At 37.2% G+C, this 27,444-nt stretch overlaps 1 protein-coding gene across 4 annotated transcripts in view; it reads right to left on the minus strand.

The window, feature by feature from the left end:
* LOC150092484 (uncharacterized) overlaps positions 1-27,444 on the minus strand; it is a 356,538-nt gene that overhangs the window by 22,351 nt on the left and 306,743 nt on the right. For all 4 annotated transcript variants that reach the window (XM_090414744.1, XM_090414743.1, XM_090414746.1 and 1 more), the window contains exon 10: positions 9,018-9,055. In XM_090414744.1, the coding sequence (XP_090270870.1) occupies positions 9,018-9,055 (38 nt within the window). The remainder of the gene's footprint in view (positions 1-9,017; positions 9,056-27,444) is intronic.

Here is a 27,444-nt window from a genome sequence, read left to right on the forward strand (position 1 = left end):
GCTTTGTACTGTTCATGAGCTCACTGACTGTATGTATGGAAAAAACAAGCCTTAGTAGCCCATAATGCAAAGCACATATCTGTACGGACATGTATAATGCTATACATTATGGGAAGGGTCACTACCCAGACCAGTTTCAACCTTTATTGAGGTCTCATCAGTGGGAGCCAGAAGTGATACCAAGTAGCCTCTATATACAAGTTGCCAGTTGTGAAGTTACTTCAGGTGCAAACTTTGTTTGCTTACACTTGGATAAAAGATCCTTGACCTAATCCTTGACCTTGGAGTCTGCCAAACCAAATATTTATTATTAGCTTATGTAACAGCAATTATGACATAACTATTAAATCTCATGCTGGCTACATCACTTCCTGGTGAAACAAGCCTCGCTTTCTTCATCAGAGAACCTAAACAAACAACAAAAAGTCAGCTAGTGGAACAACTTTACTGTAAGAAAAGATATGCACCAACATTAGATGTATCAAGAGAAAAAAGATGTAACTAGTACAGGAATTTCAGACAGGAGATTGAAATAACTGACAAAAACAGATGAGATTCCTCTAAGATGTTCAAGGTAATTGCAATTAGAGAAAGGTAAAAGTAGCTGTAGTTTTCAAAACTAAGAAGATCGACTTTTTGAATGAGAGGTAATTACTCAAATGATTTGGAAAAAGTTTCGACATGGGAATTTGAAAACCATGAGACTTAATTGTGCTTACAGTTGCATAAAAATTTCTGATTGGGAAGATGTAGAGGATAGATAGTTTCTTATTGGAGGTTCACAGAGAAGAGAGCAAGAATTAAATAAAAAACATACTGAAATGTTTTAGGAAAATTTTGGAGAATAGAGTAAAGGTTATGGTATGTACCTGGTGGATTTCTGTTTGTACTCCAAGAAATGAGGTTCTTACTGACTACATCAATAATATCCTCATTTCTTATTGACAATCATAGTCTCTCTTAAGACAGTGTTTTTGCCTGACAGCCTGGTTGGATGAGTGGTTAGCATATCCACTCTTAAACCAACAGATTACAGGTTTGAATCTTGCTCTGAATTGTCTTTAGGTGGGAGATGAATGTTATCATCTGGTGTGAGGCCACTGCCAAGCTTACCGGAGGCCAGAAGTGGCTTCAAAAGTTCCATGTTTGGTCTCTAGAATAGGGTTTCTGGATTAGGGAAAAAATAAAGTAAAATATAAAAAATATACACATTATAAATACAAAAAAAAGTCTGTAGACCATCCATCATACTAATGTACTTAGCTTTATAACTTTTCATGGAAGTAACCTAATAATTTGTTACTATTGTAGTGATGTATACAAGGAATTTAAAATAGTGATATTTAGTTTTGAGGAGGATATAAATGATGTTAGTTTATTTTAACAATACTGATTATAACACAATAAGAAATTAATTAATATTTATTAACTTATTAGCATATATATTGTTGGTATTATATCCAGCATCTTCAGAGAACAAGAACAGTTTGTCACAGTTCATGAAACAACAATTTACCATACCAGTGGGACTAGTTTAAAAAAAATGGTAACACAAGACAAAATTTTTTTAGGCAATGGCTATAATCCCCATAGGATAGAAAATATACTAAATACTCCCCAAAAATCCCCTCCATTGCCTATCACACAAGACTACAGCAAAGCTTTTAACATCCCGTACATTCAGGGCACATCTGAAAATATATTTAAAGTGGTTAATAAATATCAGTCATGCACCATATTTAAACTTTATGTCAAATTGGCAACTCTCAATCAATCACATAAGGGCAAACTCTCTTCTTTATCACATCCAAGAGTTTATGAAGTGCTCTGGCTTACTATGGACAGACAGAAAGATGGTTTGGTTTATAGTTTATTTGGCACAAAAACTACAAAGGTCATACTGTGCCATATTAAAGGTTACAACATTAGCATTTACAAAAAATTGTAAACAATATGTCTGTACAAGAATCTAGTTTCACAAAGCAGTATCTCTAGGTAAACAGAACTGCTGCAGAGGGCACAGCAACACACAAAGTCAGAGGTTATTACAGTAGTGCAAAAATAGTTAACAATATAAGGTAATACATAATATATGAAACACTAAGCCAAGGAATGCAGTATCTACATATATGTAAAATTATAATAAATGCCTTTCTTCTTCTTCTTCTTCTTCGCGTTATTCCCGCTTCCTATGCAGGGTCCGCGTGTTACTTAGATGCGACTACTTGTTAGTACTACTCCCAACTGACCCGTCGCCTGGTCTGCCACTGGGGGGGGATATATTTTTGACTGTAGAGGTGTATATTCACGGGGCCGGTTTGCCTGTTTGCGGGATGAAAAACGCCAGATAAACTGGCGGAAAAAACCCTACTGACCGCGCCCAAGACCGGCTAACTTGGCTATGCCTGAGGAAGATCCTCAAATTCCTCACGTCTACAACGGGAATCGAACTTGGGACACTCCTTCCCCAGTCATATGGTTGCGAAGCGCAAAGCCACTAGGCTAACTGCGCAGTCAATAGATGCCTTTATAGCAGTACAGCAGTACAAAAATAGGCAAAAAGGGATTATTATACAATATGCATGGATGAAAATTAAATTTAGCAATGCAGTAGAAACAGAATTTAGAATACATATAAACAGAATTACTAGAAATTACACAAATAGGTAAGATGTCCTACAGCACTACATGATTATTCGAAAAATTTTTTGACAGGTGAGTTTTCATCGACTGGGACCATTTTTGAAGTTGTCTCTGGAGTAAGGCCATAGGTGTTGTGATTAATGCGGTCAACAGAGAAGCACTTGAGATCATAACGTTCAGGTATGGTGAAATTATCAGATGGTGGAACAGACATAGATTTTGAGTTGCTGTTGGCACTTTTGTAATTGTTACTTTTTCAGCATAAGATGATCTCAGAACATGTGTAATGGTGACCAGCTTTCTTTTTGCATCTTGATATGTTATGTTTTGTTCTGTTTTTATTTTTTGTATATCTTTTTCATCTTTCCATTTCTGACATGCACAAGAGTATGCTGGATGATCTCCCTGACAGTTGACACATTTAGCTTTTTTTTCACAGCAAGATTTATTTTCATGTTCTTTACTAGCACATCTACTACCTGTGCCTTACTACCAGGGCACAAGTAGTAGAACCATGACAGGCAGTTTGGGCATGTCCATATCTTTGACATTTAAAGCATCTCAGCAGGTTAGGGATGTACATTCTAACAGGGCAGCTGAGATACCCTGCTTTTACAGATGTCAGAGGCCTAGGTGTATCAATAGTATGGATGATGTTCTTGGTTGACACCAGGCAACGATCCCTGCGTATCAGGAAGCACCTCACATCCGTCACTCCTTGATCTTTAAGCTATGAACATATCTCCTCATCAGGAACCTCAAGGAGATCCCATTCTGATATCACTCCTCTACTGGAATTGAGTGTTCTGTGAGGTGTTACTGCAATTTATATTCCACCCATTGTCGTTGCTGTCAGTAGTTTCTCAGAATGTTGTTTGCAATTGTTTCCACGATGATATCACCAGAATGCAATTTCTTGACAGTTTTGGGAGGTCCTGCCAGTCCTTCTAAACTTTTTGGATAAAGAAGAGTGACAATTTCCCAATTGGTTTTTCACCTGTTGCATGAATGATTAAAAAGGTTGGTACATTTTTGTTAGTATCCAATATCTTTTGTTTCTTACTTCTGTTTCCATATGCTGTGTCTATATTATCAGTACTTGGTTGGGACTTTGTTAGGGTCCCTGAAACATTTGAGGATGAAGAATTCATATTTAAGGAATTTTTAATTTGGCACCAGAGCTCCCCACCCACCACGGAGCCACACATGGACACCCACTACCCAACAAGCAAAGACTGCGCTCAGGAGTGGAACGCCAGGGCTACTCTGGATGCTATACCGGCACTGCAGCAAGTCTAGGATCCCGACCCCGGACTATGGGGGGTGAGAGACTTACTGCAACACTGTTGACCCTTGCAGGCAAGCCCACTAGCCGATTGATCCTGGCTGGGCCATCCAGGACCACCCGTCTTGCCAAAGCAGGGGCCAAAGTAGTGCAAGACTACCAGGATCCCCCTTTCCAGATGTCCACGGGTCGCACCACATGGCAAACACGGTGGGAGGGCGTTGTATCCCAGTGATGGTGGTCTGGAAAAAGAATAGTGAAAAAAGACTCAGGAGAAGTAGAGCAAAGAATATAGGAAGAAAAGCAAAGAAAAAGAGGAAGAATGAAAAGGGCCAGTACCATCACTGGGAGGTCCCCTCCACCATGAACAGGTGCCCCACATGGAGGGGAGACAGAAAGATCTGTTGGCACTATCATTATGGCAAGTCAGGTCTAGCAGACCATGCCTTGGATATCCCTTCACACAGGATCAAATAGAAGAAAACAAGTGCTATGCAGAAGTCATAAGTCAGAGATTGTTTTTGGAATCAGCAGAGCTTTAAAACATACTCCAAACCTAACAAGTATGGATGTATAAATTACCAAATTTATTATTATATAACTTTTTTAGGGCAGTTATTTGCTTACGTGGCCAGCTCTATCACATCTCTACAACAAGAACTAATAAACGTGTTAAATCCTGAAATATGGACTGTCCTACAACACATCTCCGAAGTTGCAGCAAAAAAATAATTCACAAAAGTAAAAAGCAAACACCTAAAGAAATTTGAACTCCTAAAACAGCGCCAACATACGAAGTCCCGACCATGTGGTCGTAAACCTATCGTCGGAAACACTCACTGTAGAAGCCAAGAATGCTCTCAGTCTAGGGCATAACTTTGCTGTGACGCCCAAACAAATTCCTAAACCAGAAATTATGATGAAAGTAGAAAGGGGGTATCCAAGATCTTCCGCCAGCAATGGCCAATAACGTGCGACTAGATATAGCAAGTATTATAAACAAGGCTAAGCCTCCAAAAAGCAATATGCCACATAAGCAAATAGCTCCCCTAAAAAAGTTATATAATAATAAAAATATTATTATTACAAAAGCCGATAAAGGAATGCAACAGTTATCATGAATAAAGAAGAGTATAACAGCAAAATGCAAGATCTCATATGTGACAGTTCCACATATTAAATTATACATCGAGACCCTACGATGTCTCAAAAGAAAAAAGTCCGAAAATTACTGAAAAAAGTGACATCATGGCCCAAAGAAATCATCAGGAAAATAAAACCAATTCATGTTAAACCATCCCGTATTTATGGATTACCAAAAATCCACAAAACTAATATTCCCCTATGTCCCATAGTTGATAGCATAGATAGTCCCACATATAAACGGGCCCGGCATTTAGCCAAGTCGCTTGCCCCCCTTACTGGCAACTCCTCTACTTTTGTAAAAAATTCAATCCATTTCAAAACACTGGTTAAAAATCTAATCCTAAAAGATTCAGACATAATGGTTAGTTTCGATGTCACCTCCTTATTTACCAATGTACCACTTATAGACACTCTTGATTTAATCAAGTCTAATTTTCCCCAGATATTTTTGAATTATTTCAATTTACCATGAATGCAGGTTACTTTACATGGGAGGGGGGATTCTACAAACAGATTAATGGTACTGCTATGGGTTCCTCCCTCTCTCCCCCGTTAGCAAATTTTTACATGGAACACTTTGAAAACAAAGTACTTACCACAGCTACATACAAGCCACAAGTGTGGTTACGCTATGTAGATGATGTGTTTGCCATCTGTCCCCATGGACAAGACACTTTGGATGCTTTTGTCACCTACCTAAAAATTCATGCCAACACCCCAAAATTCACTTCACAGTAGAAAAAGAATCAAATAACTGTTTACCATTTCTTGACACATTAGTCACCTGCCTTTCAGATGGATCACTATCTTTTTCTATTTACAGAAAGCCTACACACACAGGAATATACCTACATAAGCAATCACATCATCATCCAGTCCAACAGTAAGGCATTTTAAAAACACTTACACACAGAGCCAGAGCCATTTGTTCTAACGATACAGCTCTGACCACTGAACTCCAATACCTGCGCCATACGTTCTTAGCCAATGGCTACAATCCCTACAAAATAGATAAAATACTACATAGGCCCATTACTCTGCCTTCCCCTAATACACAAGAATACAACATGACCATTTCTATTCCCTATATCAGAGGTACATCAGAAAAGATAGCCAAAGTATTGTTGAAACATGGCCTTCGCACCACTTCCAAACCTCATGTCAAGCTGGCAACTCTGATCCACTCGCCTAAGGATAAACTTCACCCTTTAGCACACCCAGGAGTGTATAAAGTTCCGTGTGACTGTGATTTGGCCTATTATGAGCAAACAGGAAGATCAGTGAACATCCGCCTGGAAGAACATGAAAGATACATTCACTACTATGGCAAGTCGTGACTGGCAGACCACGCTTTGGACACTCCTTCACACAGGATTAGATGGAGGAAAACGAATGTGCTATTTAGAAGTCGTTATAGATCTGAAAGATTATTTTTTGAGTCAGCAATGGCCTTGAACAATTCTCCCAACCTTAACAAATATGGTTGCATTAATTTGCCAAAAATTTGGGAGATGGTTATCCTAAGAAAAACTCCTGGATAAACTGCTTTTTTTTTCTCGTTAGAGGGCGCCAAAAAATAGGACTTTAGATCTTTTGTCTTTTGCAATTATATTGTTTCACTCACTCACTGTCGTGTTTACATGTGTATTGTGCTCTGATGATGCTGAATTGAAAATCAGCGAAATATAAGCGTTAATAAAACATCTTTGTTGATAAAAGTGTTTGTGGTGTTGTTAATACAGTGAAAAATAAGTCATGAATAACCATTCAACACCTAAGCTTATCTGTTAGATTGATGGACTAGTTCCATTGTTATACCAAATTGTTCTTGTTTTGTGTACTGTGACAAACTGTTCTTGGGCTATGAAGATGGTGGATATAATACCAGTCAAATATCAACTAATACGTTAATAAATAATTCATTTCTTATCATTCTGTGTTGTAATCAATACCATTAAAATAAACTAACATGTACTACCAATACATGTAAGATGTAAGCATTTCCACTCGTTTAGGATAAAAATGAGTATCATATTTACAAAAAATTTTAAAAGGAATCAAAGTTGAGCAGCTTTCAGAATTAAGTACATAATATTTTTGAGGTTGACTTCAAGTTACAGAAGTAGTTCTAGAAAAGAATATCTAAAGTTCCTGTTAAGTAATCAACATGCCTTTAGAGAATGTACAAGAAACTATAAGAAAATCTGTATACCAAGTAGTTCTTCCTTGTAACTCATTTCTTCCTGAAATGAGTTACAAGGAAGAACACAGAAGATAATAATTATTATTATTTAGGCCTCCAAGGAGTCAAAAGACTCATTGCGGGAGGTCCTTCCTAGGAAACACAAGTCCATCAAGACTCATCGTGGGAGGTCCCTCCTAGGAAACACTAAGTCTATCATACCTCTCCTTAAACTCATTGACCGTTCTCGCTCTCACCACTCTATCAGGCAATGCATTCCACGGTTCAACCACCCTCCATGCAAAGAAACCACTCCTCACCCTCTTGCTCACAGTTTTCTTTTATAACTTCCAGGGATGGCCCCTTGTCATCACTCCTTCCCGCTGTTCAACCAAGTGAAAGAACTCCCCGGTGTCAACCCTGTAACCACCTCTCAACAGTTTAAAAAGTCTCAGTCATATCACCTCTCCTTCTTCTATCTACCAAACTCTGCAGTCCACATTCCCTCAGCCGATCTTCATAACTAACATTGTACAGCCCTGAAACTGTCTTTGTTATCTGCCTTTGTACTCTTTCCACAGTTAATTTATCCCCTCCAAATACTGGGCACCAAATCTGAGAACAATAGTCTGTGTGGTCTGATCAGGGTCTCATACAACAGAATGATAACTCTTTTATCTCTGCAGGTCAGCATCCTTCTCATTATTACAGCAATCCTCTGAGTTACCTTCACCACCTTTGCAATATGTCCCTTGAATTTCAGGTTTCTATCAATCATCAACCCCAGATCTCTTGTCTCCTCTACTTCCTCCAGTATAGCTCCTCCAATAGAGTATGCAGTGTCCTATCGGTTGTTTCATCCCATCGATGTGTCCCAAACCTCCAGACCTTACATTTTGCTGCATTGAACTTACACTCCATTCATTTGCCCATCTGTTTAGCTTATTCAAATCCTCTTGCAGGACTACTGCATCTGCACTATTACTAATAACCCTTCCCAGCTTAACATCATCCGCAAACAACTGAATATCCCCCTGCAATCCACTGACAATGTCATTGATATAAAGGTTAAACAATATAGGTCCCAGTACTGAGCCCTGTGGGACCCCACTTGTAACCCTCTGCCTCCTTGATATTGCCCCGCCATACACAACTCTCTGATACCTATCAGACAGCCAATCCTGTATCCAGTTGACCAACCTGACATCCAAATTTATGTGCTGCAACTTAAATATCAGGTTATCATGTGGCACCCTGTCAAATGCCTTTGCTAAATAAGGAAAATCTTCTTTGGGCTGAAAGAGAATAATTTTAAGAACTTTTCTTTCATGAATTAGGGAAGGGTTCCTGATCTTTATTCTGGTAAGCAGGTTTGATCTATTTGGAATACTATGCAATTTTTATTATTATTCTGTTTCATTCATTACAATAAGAGTATAATGAATCTTTATGCTAATGGACTGTTGCTTCAAATCTCACCATGAGCACAGCATGGATGTTGGATAAATGATTTTTCACTGTCAATGAGACCACCAACCACTACTTAGCTTATTGGAAACCTGGAGTGGTAGGCATGAGAAAAGATATTTGTTCATTTGTTTAAGGATTTCTAGTTTATGTAACCTTTGGCCCACCTACAGTATCAGCATACTATAGGTTTGCAACTTATGTGGAAATGTTATATAACATAATGAAAAATGACCACTACAAGTAATAAAATAATTTTCAGAAAGTGTATTAGAAATATTCTGAAATGTTTACCTGACTGATTGAGCAGATAATTTTCTGACAGTCATCACCTGAAATTAATATAAACAAAATCAAATCCGATAACAAAAAAAATCTTAAAGTTAACAGAAAATGGATTTTATTCATTATATAATCAATAATGGTAAACTTTAACAGACTATGATTACTTGTTGATATCACTCTTATACTAAAAATAAAATAAAGAGCTTAGTAACAAATTATACACTAAAAATAATAAATATATAAGAGATTGAGCTGTGTATGTTCCCTTTAAAACTGAGTGCACTTTTTTTTTTTTTTCTACTGCTACTTATTTCTACATAATTCAAGGTTCTTGTTGTGGCAAAATGCAAATGATAAAATAAAAAAGGGGAAACACGTGACAAAAAATAAGGTAATACACTAGAACAGTAATCAGCAATAAAAAGAGAAGTAATATGAAAACAGACAGGAACAGAAAACTTCAACTGCATTCTCAATATAGAACAGTTATTTTGGCATGGTTTTTAGCAAAGATGGCAAACTAAATATAGAAAGAGACAACAGAATCAAAACTGGTATGGTGGAGAGGTTGAATAAATTTATATGGAATGAGAGAGAAATTAGCCAAAATTCTAAACTAGCAGTATACAAGACAGTATTAAAGTTTTAAGTAATGGGTCTGAGAGTTGGGTTAGAGACTGCAGAAGTAAAAGTTCTGAGAAAGATTAGGGGAGTGAATAGATGTCATCAATAGCAAAATCAGATTAAAAATGAAGTTATTAAAAAGGAACTTGACATTGATAGTATTCAAGAATGTGTGAGCAGGGCTAATCTAAGATGGTATGGTCACCTAAACAGAATGAGAAAGGAAAGGTTAGCAAAATATGTGTGTGTCTGATACCAAAATGTCAGGAAAAAGACCTACAGGAAGACCAAGATCTAGGTGGATGGATTCAGTCAAAAATGCCTTAGAAAACCAAAATATTAGATTTGAAAATATTGGAGTGCTGACAATAGGCAAATTTGGAGAAAATTGTTGCTAGGAGATTAGTAAAATAACAAGCTTAATCATTTAATACTATCATAGCATCCCATTTACCCCTTGAGGATACATACCAGGAAATTGGTGGTGATATGATAACAAGTAACAAATTTATTCTAATATAAATGGAAGCTTTGGTATACACTTTTTCTCATAGCCAAAAAGAAGTTTATACATTTGACTCACCATTGGCACCAAGATATTTAATTCTCTCAGAGAAGAAATTAATGTCAAGTGAGTGTGCAGCATGCCACTGGCTGCAAATAACTTGTTAGCCAAATGAGTCTTCAGTGCACAAAGAGATGGAAAATCACTCGATAAGGGGTGTGGTGAGTAGTTGAACTTTCCAGTTATAGTATTATAATCATTTATAGTTAGCAGTTACATCAATATGGACACTTTAATCAGCAATCATACATACAATTTCTGTCATACATATCCTCAACATGCAGAAATCAAATCACATTACATACTTCTATTATGACCATGTTTACAGTCATCATGCACAATAGATGATGTAGATCAGTGTTTCTCAAACTTTTCTTATGACACAACACTTCACAAATCCTGAAGTTTTAACAGAACACCTTGGTTAGAGTAGAGTATCATCGGTCTCATATTCAATGTAAAGCTAAATGTACAATATTGCCCAAGCAGGCTGTATTGCATTGCAAAAATGCAAGAATGCACACTACAGGCATGCCAGGCCACAGCACATCGCATTGACCTTGCTGTGACTGCACATTTCCTAGAATAGATACCTCTGTAGTTCACTCACACTTGGAGGTGTCAGCAACTGCAGGTGGCTGAGGCAAGGCCAGTGTGCCCTGGCCTTAATAGCACAATCCACATGCAAAGTGAGGAGTGCCTGATTTTCAAACATGTTTGAACTTGTCACAGCATTTAAAACCATTCCAGGCTCATATCAATTTTGATAATTTTTCACAGAACACTTATTCACTTTCTGCGGAACACAGTTTGGGAAACCCTGGTATATAGACCTAACATGCCTATGTGATACTATCTTGCAGCTGCAGGAAACAGACAACAAAAATGTTCTCTTCATTTCAAACCCTCCTGCAAACAGCGTGTTTTGACATGAGGCACTCTTACATTATTTTTTGAAATACCATAATAATGAATTAGGTAATGCTTATTATATTCAATCAGTTTTCCTCAGTGGCCTTATATTATTATTAAGAGAGACCTACAGGGAATCAGGGACTCGCCAAGGAAGGCCACATACTACCTGCACCAGTTGCCATGCCAGTTCTTGAATTCATTCACACTACTTGCAACACACAGCACTCAAAAGGCAGCCTATTCAATCGTGTAAACTGTGAGAGAAACGTCTAGCTATCACCTACTTCTTGATGGCATTCATTTTCAACTTTCAAGGATGTTCTCTCATTCTTTCCCCACTCTCCATAAAATGAAAAATTCCATCTACTGATATCCTGTATGAATCTTTCAGAAGTTCGTAGGTTCTCAATCATATCATGCATCTTTTGTTTGCAGCCAACAAATTCTGTCTTCACAATCAGCATTCCTCATATCCTGATGTTAAAATGATATCCTGATATCATTTTAACATCAGGGAAACCAGGAGACCAGGCCTGGCACTATAGTCCAAGTGAGGTTGTCATCAAGGCCTTGTGCTTCTTTAAGCAAAATGATTTTTTATCTTTATATGTCAAGGTTTGTTTCAGTATTGCAATTATCCTCTGAGTTGTATTTGCAACATTTTTCAAAGCCCATAATTCCAGCCTTCTCAAATCATTCTGCAAGTACTGTTTATTAGTTGCATTCCTGATTACCCTGCCTATCATAGCATCATCAGCAAATAGCTGTACTTTGCCAGTTAAATCCTTTCCAATGTCATTAATGTGTAGAATGCATAACAGGGGACCAAGGATATAGAAAGGATACATGGTGTACCACAAGGATATATGATGCTTGTGGTACACCACTGGTTACCTTAAATTGTGTAGACTCATATTTCCCATATACAACTTTTTGATATTTGTCAGTCAGCTATCATCTTATCCATGCTAATAATTTTATAATCCAATCCTATATTCTCCAATTTATGCAACAGTCTTCCATGCTGTATTCTGTCAAAAGCCTTAGCAAAATCCAAAAGTATCAGGTGTATCCATTCCCCTTGTTTAACTCAAAGTAACAATGTGGAATGTGAACAAGTTGTCTTCCTTTAGTAAACCTTTTCTATTCATTGCAAAGAATAGATTATCTGTTAACCCATTTCTGTATGCAATTCCCACCAACTTTTCCAAAATCTTCACTATCACTACAGAGATACTGAAAAGTTGATAGTTGGATACTTCAGTCTGTGCACCACCCTTGTGCAATGAAATTGCCATACATTCTTTCCACCTGAGTGAAATCTTCCCTGTTCTGAAACTCAAATTATACAGCCTAGTTAAAAGAATAGCTAAGTTATATGAGATGGGTATGAATATATTTCTCCCACTATATATATATATATATATATATAGATAGATAGATACATACATACATACATAATGGGGAAAGAAATCCACAAACAACTCTCAAATTCAAGACTGAAAGGCAATAACAACTGCAGAAAATTTTGCATTACCTGTTTTTCAACCAGACTATTTTACAAACATCTGATTGAAACCAATATTGAAATTACTCATGAAATTGAAGGGAAAAAAAAGACACTAGATATCACATTTAATTAAATTTCATCTAATGTAGAATTATTACTATCAGGGAGTGAATTCCAGTGCTCAACATATATCAAAATTTTGAATAAAATTCCATCAGCCAATGTTAAAATTATCGCAACATATAATTTTAACACATTTTACTCCTACTAATGATCAACCTAAATTGAAATTTAAGACTCGAGAAATTTTTGTAAGAATTCCAAGCACCAAATTTCAACAAAATACATCTAGTCAAAATCCAACGTTGTCTGCTTAAGTTTTTTCCAATGTCCATGATGATCCTAATGACTGTATGGTGGTTAATATCATCCTACTATTCTAAACACACAATTGAATACCTCTTGTATAATAAATTTAGTTCAATCCTTTATCCAAGTGTGAGCAAACAAAGTTTGCGCCTGAAAGTATCTTCAGGACTGGGTTAAGGTGGTACAACACCAGGGCAACTCGTTGCAAAGGTGGAGCAAGCTACCAACACTCCTATCTCAGTATCTCCTATAATGCAAAACACATCTCCTTGCGGATATGTATACTGAGATAGGAGTGTTGGTAGCTTGCTCCACCTTTGCAACGAGTTGCCCTGGTGTTGTACCACCTTAACCCAGTCCTGAAGATACTTTCAGGCGCAAACTTTGTTTGCTCACACTTGGATAAAGGATTAAACTAAATTTATTATACTCTAACCAAGTGAAAAATAAACTTTCAACGTCTTTCTCTAAATCCAGAGTAAATTATTAAAAAAGGGTGGCACACCAATTGGCAATTCCTATAGGTAGAGATGACCTGCTAATGCTTCTGCCTGATATCTCAACTTGTCTCAACTTGGGCCTGGCTCCCACTGAAGAGACCTCAATAAAGGTCGAAACTAGTCTGGGTAGTGGCCCTTCCCTTAATTAGACATTAGACATATCCGCAAGGAGATGTGTTTTGCATTATAGGAGATACTGAGATAGGAGTGTTGATATCTTGCTCCACCTTTGCAATGAGTTGCCCTGGTGTTGTACCACCTTAACCCAGTCCTGAAGATACTTTCAGGTGCAAACTTTGTTTGCTCACACTTGGATAAAGGATTAAACTAAATTTATTATACTCTAACCAAGTGAAAAATAAACTTTGAATACCTCTTGATTTTTGGGAAAAAAAGAGAAGAAATATCTTGTACAATCCAGATACCAAATAATTCTCCTGTTTTATGTTCTGATGGTATTTCTCTAATTTTTTTTTTTTTGACAACTAATCCTGCTTTGTTGTCTTTTCATATACTCATATTTATTCAACAACTTGGAAATTAGTTCATATTGAACATATTCCAAATTTGTCCAAGAGAATACTTTTCATTTTTCTCATTAAAAATGCACGATGCCATCTAGAAGATAGAAAAATGCTTAATAGATCTTTCTCTCTCTCTGAGAATCACTCCATCATAAATTTTCTGTTACTGCCTTATGCTTTTAAGTATCCTTTGAGAACTGCTTTATCATGCTTTCTTTTTCATAGAACTTACTATGTTAGGTAACCTGTTTAGTGTACCGTATCATTATAACTTCAAACGTCAACTTTTTTTTATTGTAAATTTATTCCCATGCTAAGGCACTGCTTAAGCACTATAGGATTTTTTCACCTCTCTTACTGGACTACTGAAGTGACTTAAAGTAGTATGTACCTAAAGCAAAGTTCTAACCAGTTTATCCAGCCTGTAGCTATAGATCATCATGTAGGCTAAAGATAATATATAGTTTTACAACCTTTTTTGTGGGTGGGATTGCCATAAAAAAATTCACACACACATGAAGTTTATGTATTCATCATCTGCCAAGCCATTCCACAACTGACAGGTAAAAATGACCTAAGGTCAGTTCTTGTCAAGAAGAATTTTGCATTGACGATGCACATGCCATCATTCTCCCAACAGTGATATACAGGCACTCATGTATGTAAATAAATAAGACTCAAGTGTCTATATTGAAGGCAATACTGCTGGTTAGCAACAGACTCAATGATGAGGTGAACTTGAAAGATTTCTCTCTCTCTCTCTCTCTGTTCACAGTTGTAATAATAGTGACAACCACAAATATGCAGTTAGCAGGGTACTCTCCTGTGACGTCCCCCCATTGTAGTAAATTATGGAGACAACTACCATCTTAAATTAATTTAATATACACCTGATGTTTCAACCTTCATCTTAAGATCATCATCTGGAGTACAAAGATAAGAAAAAGACAAGCTACATTACTTATATAAATCAAGTGGATATTAAATCCAACATTATTTCAAAGCCAAATACAGAAACTATAAAAATTTCATATGAAATTTGACTAAAGAGCTTACAGGAATACACTCACCAGCATTTACAAGTTTCCCTAGCCGGACCTTATAGGAGACACGATCGCATTGCCCAAGCATCCATATATTCACCCCCTATTGGTCCATTTTGATAAGGTTTCACTGGCCTGACAGCTGTTTCAAACTGGTTGGTTTTCGTTAGAGACCAGGCAGAAACCTTAAGAGAGCAAAAACTCTCAATGCTAAGCAACTCGAAGTGTTGGAGAGGTGTATTTTTTGTAAGCGAACTCTCAGTTGGTGCGTAAAGTATTTGCTGAAATAAAGAGCCAAAAGGCTTCACTTCGGCGATGCAAAGTTATATAAATCAAGTGGATATTAAATCCAACATTAATTCAAAGCCGAATATAGAAACTATGACACTTGGGCAAAGCGATCATGTATCCTATAAGGTCCGGCTAGGGCAACTTGTAAAATCCAGGGAGTGTATATTCCCGTAAACTCTCCGGTCAAATTTCATACCAAACTTTTATAGTTTATGTATTCAGCTTTGAAATAATGTTGAATTTAATATTCATTTGATTTATATAATTTTGCACCACCAAAATGAAGCCTTTTCATTCTTTAGTTTAGTAAATACTTTACACACTGACCGAGAGTTCGCTTATGAAAATACACCTCTCCAACACTTCAAGTTCCTTAATATTAAAAGTTTTTGTTCTCTCTAGGTTTCTTCCAGAATTTTGCTCCCGGTGATGGGGGAGCTTAGATTTTGGGGAAGTTTGCCTTGAGAGAGCAACTTGAGTCTCCGGGAAAAGTGTTTTCCGGCATGGCCCGTGTGGGACTTTGTTCGTGGATGCTTTTCCCAGGAATATTGAGCGGTTCTGCTCAGTGGTGGGGTGAGCCTGTCACTGAGTGGCATCAACACTGAGCTGGACAATCTTTCAGCCACTTGTAGGGAGTGGTCCGAGGGATCGCCTAATTTTTAGAGAGGCCTTTATTTATACAATGTCTCTGACGAAAATTAACCAGTTTGAAAACAGCTGTCAGGCCAGTGAAACCTTATCAAAATGGACCAATAAGAGGCGAATATATGGACGCTTGGGCCAAGGATCATGTTTCCTATAAGGTCCGGCTAGGGCAACTCGTAAATGCGGGTAAGTGTATTACCATAAGCTCTCTGGTCAAATTTCGTACGAAACTTTTATAGTTTCTGTATTTGGCTTTGAAATAATGTTGGATTTAATATCCACTTGATTTATATAATTTTGCATCACTGAAATTAAGCCTTTTGGCTCTTTATTTTAGTAAAATGCTACATTACAAACCAAACAGTATGCCAATGTATCACTAACCTAATCAATCATTAATACTACTAGCCTGATCTCTGGCAAAAAACTTTACATCAAAGCTAAAATTCTGTTATTTATATAGACAGAGATATCACTATCAGTAAATACAGAAACAGCATATTTATAGTGGTTAAATCAAGAGATGAAATTATTAAAATGTTTGCCTATCATGGAGTAGAGGATTGCTGGAGAACTTGAAACAAGTTATGTTGGATGAGTGTGTGCCATCCATATTCTTGAGGTTTTTTTTTAGGTCAGACCATCATTACTGTGTTAGGATGGTTTGATTAGAATTTCACAGGTATCTGCATTCATACTAAGTTTTGGTACATCACAAGGAACAGCCACCATTCCAATCAGTTCAGTATAGAATGCCTAGATGATCAGGAAGGCCCAATCATCTACAATTATTAAATTGAATTTGATATCTAATGTGCCTTTTCTGTGCATCTTGGGACACCTATGTATGGCAAGTGATAGGCACATCACGTTTCGTAAGCCAAGGTTGGGTGAGAGGGAAAAGGAAGGAATACTGGAAGAGTTTAATAAGATCATTAATTTTGTAGGGGTTTAAAGGTGGCATTAAGATAACATTGAGGTAAGAAAGGTAGTCAGTGTGTTTCCTAGGTAAGATAGTGATGAGTTGGGATGAGCCAAGATTATGATTTGTATGCTAGCAGAGCTGTGTGAGGAGAGAGGAGTGCAATTTGTATGTGTTTTCAGGAGCTGTATGAGAGAGAGAGAGAGAGAGAGATGGACTGCATTTAAATGGATTTGCACAAGTCTGTTGTTGGAAGGGAGAGTAATGCCTGCAATGAAGTGAAGATCCAAGAAAGCAAGAGGTGATGTAGAAGCGAAGGAAACTTCTCTTCTACATCACTTACAACTACTCTTCTTCAAATTATAGGCCAATCCATGGTTGGCCAATAATGTCTGCAATTGAAATAAGTGTTAGAGAGGTTAGTATAGATCAAGATTCAGCAGCATTCTCTATGATTGATAACATGGGTTTGCCAAAGGAGGATTGTGTTTTAGAAGTCTATTTTGACAAATGCATTGGATAAGGGAGACACATACACAGTAGTATGTTTAGATTTTGAAAAGCCTTTGATAGATTGCTACACTGATAATTGGAATAGATGAAGTTTAATAGCAGCTTAATGCATCATATTAGTGACTAGTTGTCTAATAAGTATCAGCTGTGTATAGGGAGAATGAAATCCCCCCCCAAAAGAAAGTCATCGATTTGTCGGAAGGGTCTGTTTTGGGGTGGAATAGGATGTTAATAGAATTTCGGGTGTTAATAGGATGGAAGGACAAATGTCCTTCCATCCTATTAACAAGATATTAAAATTCTTGCTAAAGATCCTGGATGCAAGGACTCCTATCCATCCATGTTTACACCTCTCTCTCACATCCTGATGATACAATGATAATTCATTTTAAAAATTATGGACTTTACAACCGTGTTATAAATAATTTGGGGCCACCATTGCTATTTAACTTTTATGTTAATGATACTGAAGAAGGTTTGAATGTGATACACAGCTGTTTGCATGTACATGATGTACAGTGTCATGGTCTAATTATATTAAAGTTCTAGTAAAATTAATTTTAACTAGATTTTAAAACAAGTAAATAAATAAAATAATATATATATATAATTAAATTGAAGTTAATTTTGGAATTTGTGAAGAACTATTTCACATAAGAGGGATAATTTAAACCATCGTTTCTATTTAGATTTGGCAAGATCTCATAATTTCTTTGGATTAATGTTTCAAAAGATTATTACTTTTATGAAGAACCTTATTTTCTTCCAAAGAAGTGTCTGGTGGTGATAGCATGCTCTGCAAGTACTGACTGCCCTGGCTCATGGAACTTAACGTAATCTAAATGTTCATCATGATGCACAGATGCAGATCTACCTGTTTGGCCAAAATACGATAATCTACACCGGCAAGAAATTTGATATACTCCAGGGTGGTCTAAAGGCAGCTGCTTATTGTTAGCTGAGCCTAGGAAAGTAGGTGTTATTAGGATGGAAGAGCACTTGTAGGCCAATGGGCCTACCTCTCATTGAAATAGTGATACAGAAACAGTCCATCATGTTGTCACCATTTCCTATGTTAAAGGCATCTCAGAAGGTATAGCCAAACTACTTAGATCCTTTGGCCTATAAATGTCCTTTCATCCTATTAACAGGATATTAAAATTCTTGCTAAAGATCCTGGATGCAAGGACTCCTATCCTTCCATGTTTACACCTCTCTCTCTCACATCCTGATGATACAATGATAATTCATTTTAAAAATTATGGACTTTACAACCGTATTATAAATAACTATTTTAATTTCACGACATTTCGACCTTCATGTTAAGGTCATCATCTGGAGTATATATAGAAATATACAAGGACAAGCTGAGATACATTTCACACAGTAAGCTAAAGAAACAATGATTTGATCACCAGTTATTCTACTGGAATGACCTCTAGTGAAAAAAAAAAAATTACAGATAAAATTAAAAATTAATTATTTAGAAACTACATCAAAGCTAAATTCTATTTATGATAACATGAGAGAAACATTCTTTCATATAGACAGTTTTCTTACAGTAACAATGTTGTCCTATTTTTAACATGACAATTGTTATATTAGATTTAGGATTCTGGATTATCTACAGTCTCTTAGGGAGAAAGGTTCTGTGGGTAGAATATGTGCCTTCCATATGCTTGGGATTTTTAGACCATCATTATTATTCAGATTGGGGTGGTTGATAAGAATCTCACAGGCCTCCTTAAAAATTGACTGGAAAAACCACTGGTGCTTTTCCAGTTAATTCTATGTAGAGTGTTCAGGGCATGATCAGAAAGGCCAGCTTCACCATAGTTATTATATTTAATATGTCATTATGTTCCTTTTGTCTGATAAGAATTGTGCATCCTGTTTTCCCTATATATGGTAGATTACAGGTCCTTATGCATAAATAAGGTATACTCCAGGGTGGGCCAGTGGAGGGAGTGGGTCTTTGGATGAGTTGAGTAAGCTTTTTAATTTTGCAGGAGGTTTAAAGGTGGCTTTGAGGTTGTATTTCTGTAGTATTCTGTTTAATTTATCTGATGTCCCTTTAATGTAAGGAATGGTTATAGTTTTATTATAGTCTGGTTTATCTGTTTTTTTATCGAGGTCTTGTAGAGAATTTTGTTAATAGTGTTTTGGCTGTAACCATTTTTTAGAAAAGTATTGCTGCTAACTTTAAATTCATCTTTCAGAGCTTGTTCATTGGAGCAGATCTTCAAAGCCCTGTTTTTTTAGAGTATTAATGACACCTAGTTTTTGTGTTGGGTAGTGGTAGGAGTTTATGTGTATATATGGCCAGTATGTGTCGGTTTCCGGTAAACAGTGAAGGAAAGACTGCAAGAAGGAAGATGTGGGACTGTATCTAGAAAAGGAAGTGTGTTCTGTTTTTCAATCTCAAATGTGAACTGTATGCATTTGTTGTTTGTTTAGCTGGTTAAGGAAAGTGTCTATTGTCTGGCTGCCATGGGGCCAGATCGCAAAAACATCATCAACATATCTAAGCCAGACTTTGGGTTTTAAAGGAGAGGAATTTAGAGCATGTCGCTCAAAATATTCCACATAAAAGTTAGCAATAGGTTGGGATAACAGCAAACCCATTGCTGTGCCTTCTTTTTTGTAGGTAGAAAGCATTTTGCCATACAAAATAACTGGAACGTAATATATGTGCAAAGAGCACCGTGATATCTGGAGGGAATTTGTTCTGTAAAAGAAGGATTGTGTCATTGATTGGGACATTCATAAAGAGGGCAGAGACGTCAAAACTGACCGATAAATCATCTTATTCTAATGTAATGTTTTGTTTATGAAGTGTTGTGTGTTTCTGATATAGGAGGGAGGAATGACCTGCCAACTCCTTGAGTGTTGTCACTAATTTCTTGGCTAGGTGATAATTCGGGCTGTCTATACCTTCGACTATCGGCCAGAGTGGTGTGTTTTGTTTGTTTATCTTTGATAGACTATAAATTCTCGGGGAAAGAGCATAGTGCGGAAGCATAATGCTCGCTTGAACGAGCATAATTTTTTGACTATCTTCGGGTTGGGCCATGTAGTAATTGATTTAAGCAGTTTCTCTGTTTTCTTTTTTATTCTATTGGCTGGGTCGTAGTTAACAAGTTACTATCGTCTGAGACTAGCAGATTCATTTTTTCTAAATATGTGGGTTGGTTTAGAATAACGGTGGCATTTCGTTTATCGGCTGTAGTTATTACAATGTTCAGATTTGATTATAATGATTTCACTGCTGTTAATTCGTGTTTCGTTAAATTGCTTGTTATTGTTTTATTATAATTTATATTTAAAATGTTGGCAGTTTCTAAACGTATTTTATCTGCTATGGTATTTAGGATGAATCTTAAGCCTCTTTCAATATTACAAATAAAATCCAGTTTGTTCATCAATCTGGGTGCTATGGCAAAATTTAGACCTTTGTCTGAGTTGCTGAGTAGCGAGAGTTCATCTTTGTTTACGGCATGGTTGAATAGATCAACTACGTTACTGTTACTTGCAGGTGATTGGTGGCTCCTGTTGTTATTTGCTTCTGTTGGTTGTTAATGTTTGCTGTGGAGAAATTCAAATATGTCCGTTGGTTTTGTCGATCTTTTAGTCTATGAAATTTGGATATGAGATTTTCTTTCCTAGTTTGAAGGATATGGTTTGCCGTGTTGTCCGTAATTTTTTCGAGGATAATCCAAATATCTGCTTTAAATAACTTGAAAGTTCAGATTTTACATTTTGTACCTGGTTTTGAGTAATGGTCAAGTTTTTTCTAGTAGCCTTGATCTGTTCTCTGAGTAATGCTTTCTCCATGTGGTGGTATATTCGTTGCGCCTATGTTCAGGTAAATTTTCTCTCTAGTTTGATGCAATTCAGAATGATATTGCTGTCCCTACAACGTTTTAAAAATGCTGGTGTTGATTTATCAAACCAGAAACATGAATCTTCAAACTTACCATATTAACTGCATCACTTGGGGGTCGAATCTCCATGAATTATCAGAATCCTTTCTTTTAGTGTTGCATGGTGATCAGCATTCATTTTAGAAATTATGGACTTTGTTCATAATTTCTAATCACTATGCAACACTAAAAGAAAGGATACAATGATAACATTACCAAAAGGCAAGGCTGACACTCTTAGCATCAGTCTTTTCCTCTAGCCCTTGTAAAGATGATGCCAAATCTCCAACTATCCCACTGCTATCCACAGCACAGTATGCCTCCTGATATTTCATTTAAAAGGAAGTCAAAAAAATACTCTAGTCTCTTGACTCTACTAAGTCCTCTGGTTCAGATGGTATCCTGCCAGCTGTGCTACAAAATAAACATCCATTCTGTCAAACATTGCCTTTTCAAGAGGTCATGATCATCTGGGATGTGTTAAATAGCATGGAAGCAAGTTTTTATTCAGTCTATCCCACAATAGAGAAAAAGGTCAGCCAATAAGCTATTGTCAAATTGCTCTCACCTCAATACTCTCAAAAGTAATGGAGAAGGTAATTAATGTCCAACTTCAACACCTGGAGACTCACCAATTAGTGACTACAAATATGGATTTGACACATTCACTCCATCAGAGATCTTCTAGTTATTACCTACTTTTGAAAACAAGCTACAAAAACGTCTGGAGAAACTTTGGATTATCACAATATTTTCAAGGCATTTTTAATAAATCTAGCACTGTAGTCATCTTACCAAGCCACTATCTTATGGTATTTTTCAGGTCCACTGTATTGGATTGAAAATTTCTATGGTCATTCATTGCATGTTATGGTTTGTAGTTTGCTTTTATAGTTTGCTATATTCGGCATGAAACTCTTTGATTTCTATCTTAGAGTTTTCTTATTCGGCTTTGAAATAATGTGGGATTAAATATCCCCTTAATTTAAATAATTTCAACATCGCCGAAGTGAAGCCTTTTGGCTCTTTATTTCATTAATTTATCTGTGCACCTTTTTGACAACTCGTACTGTAAAGTATTTAAAGCTATTATCACTATAATGTTGATATTATTTGGTCTACCTACTCACTGATGAGACCTCAATAAAGGTTGAAACTGGTTTGGGTAGTGACCTATCTCCCTTAATGTAAAACAACATACATCTCCTAGGGGATGAGTTTTACATTAGGGCAAATACTAAGAATAGCGATCCTAGCTTTATCCACCTTTACAACGAGTTGCCCGGTATTGTACCACCTAGGTGTTTGCTCATGCTTGGACTTACCGAACTTTTATAGTTTGCTATATTCAGCATGAAACTTTTTGATTTCTATCTTAGAGTTTTCTTATTCGGCTTTGAAATAATGTGGGATTAAATATTCCCTTAATTTAAATAGCTTATATGTATATATATATATATATATATATAATTTTTTTTTTTTTTTTTTTTTTGTTGTTGTTCTAAACATTACTTCTCTTCTGCATAACTCTTAACTTATAAATACCCAGTTCATCCAAACTTAGATCACTGTTTTCATATTTGGGATGTTGTACCCATAACATTCCGCAGAATGCTTTACAGCATCAGTAAGAGGACCATCCACTTAACAGATGATTCCTCCCCCACATACGGATTCCCTCCAATTATTTTCTCAGACTGCTTCTGCATTTCTTAAATAAAAATATTTTTAGGTATTTCAACGGGCACTATTCCAGTAAACTGAACACCATCACATTTCACTTTTTTCCCATAATCATATATGAACACAGGCAGCTACTGCTTAACATACATAGATCAGCTCCAGTCAATGAACCAACTTCTCACCCCTTTTTTTCTTTCTGGCTACCTTTATTCTTTATAATATTTTCTCTAATGAATATAACCCCCCAGCTCCATAAGAAATACATCAGCAGATTCCCTCTTTCTTCCTAAGCACTTGACCACATGCAGCACTGTCATGCTATAGGTCTTGTGACTTCTTGTGTGGGTTTATATATATAATATAAAAAAGTGCAAAACTAGATTACTCTGTATTTCCTCTGTGACTGTTAAGATTAACAATATACTTGTTCTGTGTCACATGATCAGCTTACTCAACCTTTGTTTTTCATTCTGCATATATAGGCAAGCTGGCAAGAGAGCATACAAATAACAAACAGAAATACTATTAGTGGGTAGTAGATAGCATAGTATGTAGAATGATAGAAGAGGAGAGTATAGAAGCAGTAGGAGACAAGGAATGAGAGAGAGGGGTTTGGGAATGATAGAATAGGAGAGTATAGAAATAGTAGAAGACAAGGAATGAGAGAGGGGTATGGAATGATAGAAGAGGAGAGAATGGGAACAATAGAAGAGAGGGAATGAGAGAGAGTTATGGGAATGATAGAAGAGGAGAGAGGAAATGGTAAGAGGTGTAATGTATGGTGACTCAATGATCTGTGGTGTGCATGATAGGATGCTTGAGGAGTGTTTGCCTAGAGGAACAACAAGAAGTGTGGCTATGGCAATTAAGAGGGGTGAAACGGTGGATGAGATGATTGTGATGGTAGGAACAAATGACTTGAGAAGTAATGTAAATTGGGCAGCGAGAAATATGACATTCTTGCTTGAGGTAATATGAAAGAACACACACAGAGGAAAGATAGTGTGTGTGTTGCCTAGGTATGATTGTGATGAGCTAAGCAGAAGAGCAATATTGAATATAATATTGAATAATATAATAGCTAGAATGTGTCAGAAGAGAGGATTGGTATATGTAGATACTTGGAGAGCATTTGAGGACAGAGAGGAATTTTATACGAGAGACTGCTTGCATTTGAATAAGGAAGGACGTAGGCATCTGGAAAGATTGCTGTTCTGAACGAGTCAGTGTGTCAATGCAGGGAAACTAGAATTCCCAGGGTGGATGATAGCAGGGGTGGCCTCTTGTGGGAAAGGGTATTTGGGAGAAGGGGGACAACATCAGGCTGTCATCAACAGAAGAGTTGATGACAGCACTGAGCCAAGCGGAGTCTAGAAGGGATAATGCTGGGTATAGAAATAGTGGCATTTTTATGTTTTATACTAATGCCAAGAGTGTCTGGAATAAAGGAGAGGAATTAGCAGCGCTGATAACATCAGCCTGGCCAAAGACTATTGGGATCACTGAGACGTGGTTGACAGAAGAGGATATAATAACAGGAATAGAAGTAGCAGGGTACAGCTTTTTTGGCAGGATAGAAAGGGAAAGCATGGTGATGGAGTACTGCTTATGATAAGGGACAACTTATGTCCTCTAAGAATGGAAGCTTTGGAAGGCAGTGACACTAATGATTTTGAAAGCATATGGTATGAGGTAGATATAGGCAAGAAGGGATATTTAGTGAGGTGTTGCTACAAACCAAGAAGCATAGAGGGTGGAGACCAGGAGATGTTTAGACAGTTGAGCTTGGAAAATTCAAGAAGAATGATTGTTATGGGAGATTTAAACTACAGCAGTATAAATTGGGGAGAGGATGATGCATGTAGCAATAAGGGAATGTAATTTCTAGAATTCTTGAGGGACAAATATCTTGGGCAACATGTAATAGAGGGAACAAGAGGTTCAAGAGTTTTGGATTTGGTCATAGCATCAGAAGAGTTCATAATAACCGAGATGACATCTCTCCCACAAGTTGGAGAGAGAGTGACCATGTGATTTTGACTTGGAAGATGAATAGACATGCAGGAATATCAAAGAGATGGGAACGTATGTGAAATTATAAGGCAGGTGATTATAATTTTCATGGCGGGAGGAATTGAAAGGCCGGGATATCATTAATGACTGGGAAATTGTGAAGGAATATTTGTTAGCAGCAATAGTAACTTTATTCCACAAGTGAAGAATAGGACATAATTTGGTGTAAAGTGGATGACAAACAATATTAAACAGGAGCTGCATGTGAAAAAGACACAAAAAAGAGATATAAGGAGGCAGGTGAAGAGCAGATGCATGAAGAATATAAGACACAGGCCAGGAGAGTAATTAGTATGGTAAGGAAGGCAAAACTGGAATATGAGAAGAGATTAGCCCTAAGATCCAAAGAAAATCCTAGGGAATTTTTTAGCTATGTGGCCAGTAGAAGGAGAAATGATTGGGGAAGAATGACATTGTGGGATAAAAATGGGAATAGAGTGACCGATGCAGAGGACATACTGGTATTTTCAATGAACACTTTATTGGTGTTTTTCATTCTGGAGGAGTATATTTTAATACTAGAGGGAATGGGCAGGTTCGAGGTTTAGAGATGCAGGAGGAGAATGTGTTCCAAATACTGGGTATTCTGGATATCAGTAAAGCTGTGGGACTGGATGGTATTTCACCATCCAGTCCCACATTCTAAGGAACTGACAGCTCCTTTGATCTGGCTTTTCAATGAAAGTCTGGCTACGGAAAAAGTGCCCATGGAATGGAAGGAAGGTAAGATAGTGCCATTGCATAAGGGCGGAAGCAGACTGGAAGTATCTAATTATAGGCCAATTTGTGTGTCATCAGTAGTTGTTAAGCTCTTGGAGAAATTAGTTAGAGACCATATACAACATTGGGCAGATGAGGGTAATGTTATCTGTGAGAGTCAACATGGATTTGTGAGGGGGCACTCTTGTTTTAGTAATGTGCTAGCCTTTTATAATCAAGTTACAAGAGCAGTAGATGAGGGAAAGGCATATACTGCCATTTTCTTGGATTTAGCGAAGGCATTTGACAGGGTGCCACATGATAAGCTGATATTTAAGTTGCAGCACATGGGTTTGGATGTCAGGATTGGTTGTCCGATAGGTATCAAGAGAGCTGTGTATGATGGGGCAGTTTCAAGGAAGCAGAAGGTTACAAGTAGGGGTCCCACAGGGCTCAGTGCTGGGACTTATATTGTTTAACCTTTATATAAATGACATTGTCAGTGGATTGCAGGGGGATATTCAGTTGTTTGCAGATGACGTGAAGCTGGGAAGGGTTATTAGTAATAGTGCAGATGTGGTAGTCATGCAAGAGGATTTGAATAAGCTAGACAGATGGGCAAATGAATGGGGATGTCAGTTCAATGCAGCAAAATGTAAGGTCTTGAAGTTTGGGACACATCGATGGGACGCTGCATACTCTATTGGAGGAGATATACTGGAGGAAGTAGGGAAGACAAGATCTGGGATTAATGATTGATAGAAACCTGAAATTCAAGGGACATATTGCAAAGGTGGTGAAGGTAACACAGAGGATTGCTGCAATAATGAGAAGGATGCAGACCTGCAGAGATAAAAGAATTATCATTCAAGTGTATAAGACTCTGATCAGACCATACTTAGACTACTGTTCTCAGATTTGGTCTCCCCAGGATTTGAAGGGGATAAATTAATTGTGTACAGAGGCAGATAACAAAGATGGTTTCAGGACTGTACAATGTTAGTTATGAGGCTGAGGCAATGTGGACTGCAGAGTTTGGTGGATAGAAGAAGGAGAGGTGATATGATTGAGACTTTTAACTGTTGAGAATGGTTACAGGGCTGACACTGGGGAGTTCTTTCACTTGGTTGAACAGCAGGAAGGAGTGATGACAAAGGGGCCATCCCTGGAAGTTTTGAAAGGAAACTGTGATCAGGAGGGTGAGGAGTGGTTTCTTTGCATGGAGGATGGTTGAACCATGGAATGCATTGCCTTATAGAGTGGTGAGAGTGAGTCAATGAGTTTAAGGAGTGGTATGATCGACTGTGTTTTCTAGGAGGGACCTCCCACGATGAGTTTTGATAGACTTGTGTTTCCTAGGAAGGACCTCCTGCGATGAAACTTTTGCCTCCTGGAGGTCTAAATAATGATAATGGAAAAGTGGCTTAGAACTAGGAATTTGAAAGGAAAAGCAAATGAAACAGGTGATGCTAACCCTAATTGTGATATACGTGTTGTAATGGCAAGTAAATCTGATACTATTAAAGTAGAAGAAACAAGCAGTTCAAAGAAAAAATACAGTAGGAAATATAATAGTTCATATTTGATATTCACGTTTACTTGGTGTGGAGATGAAAGTGAACAGAAACCTCAATGTG

This window comes from Typopeltis vanoorti, chromosome 25 (genome assembly GCF_054136105.1).
Source record: "Typopeltis vanoorti isolate ZY-2024b chromosome 25, IOZ_Tvanoo_1.0, whole genome shotgun sequence".
Lineage (NCBI taxonomy): Eukaryota > Metazoa > Arthropoda > Arachnida > Uropygi > Thelyphonidae > Typopeltis > Typopeltis vanoorti.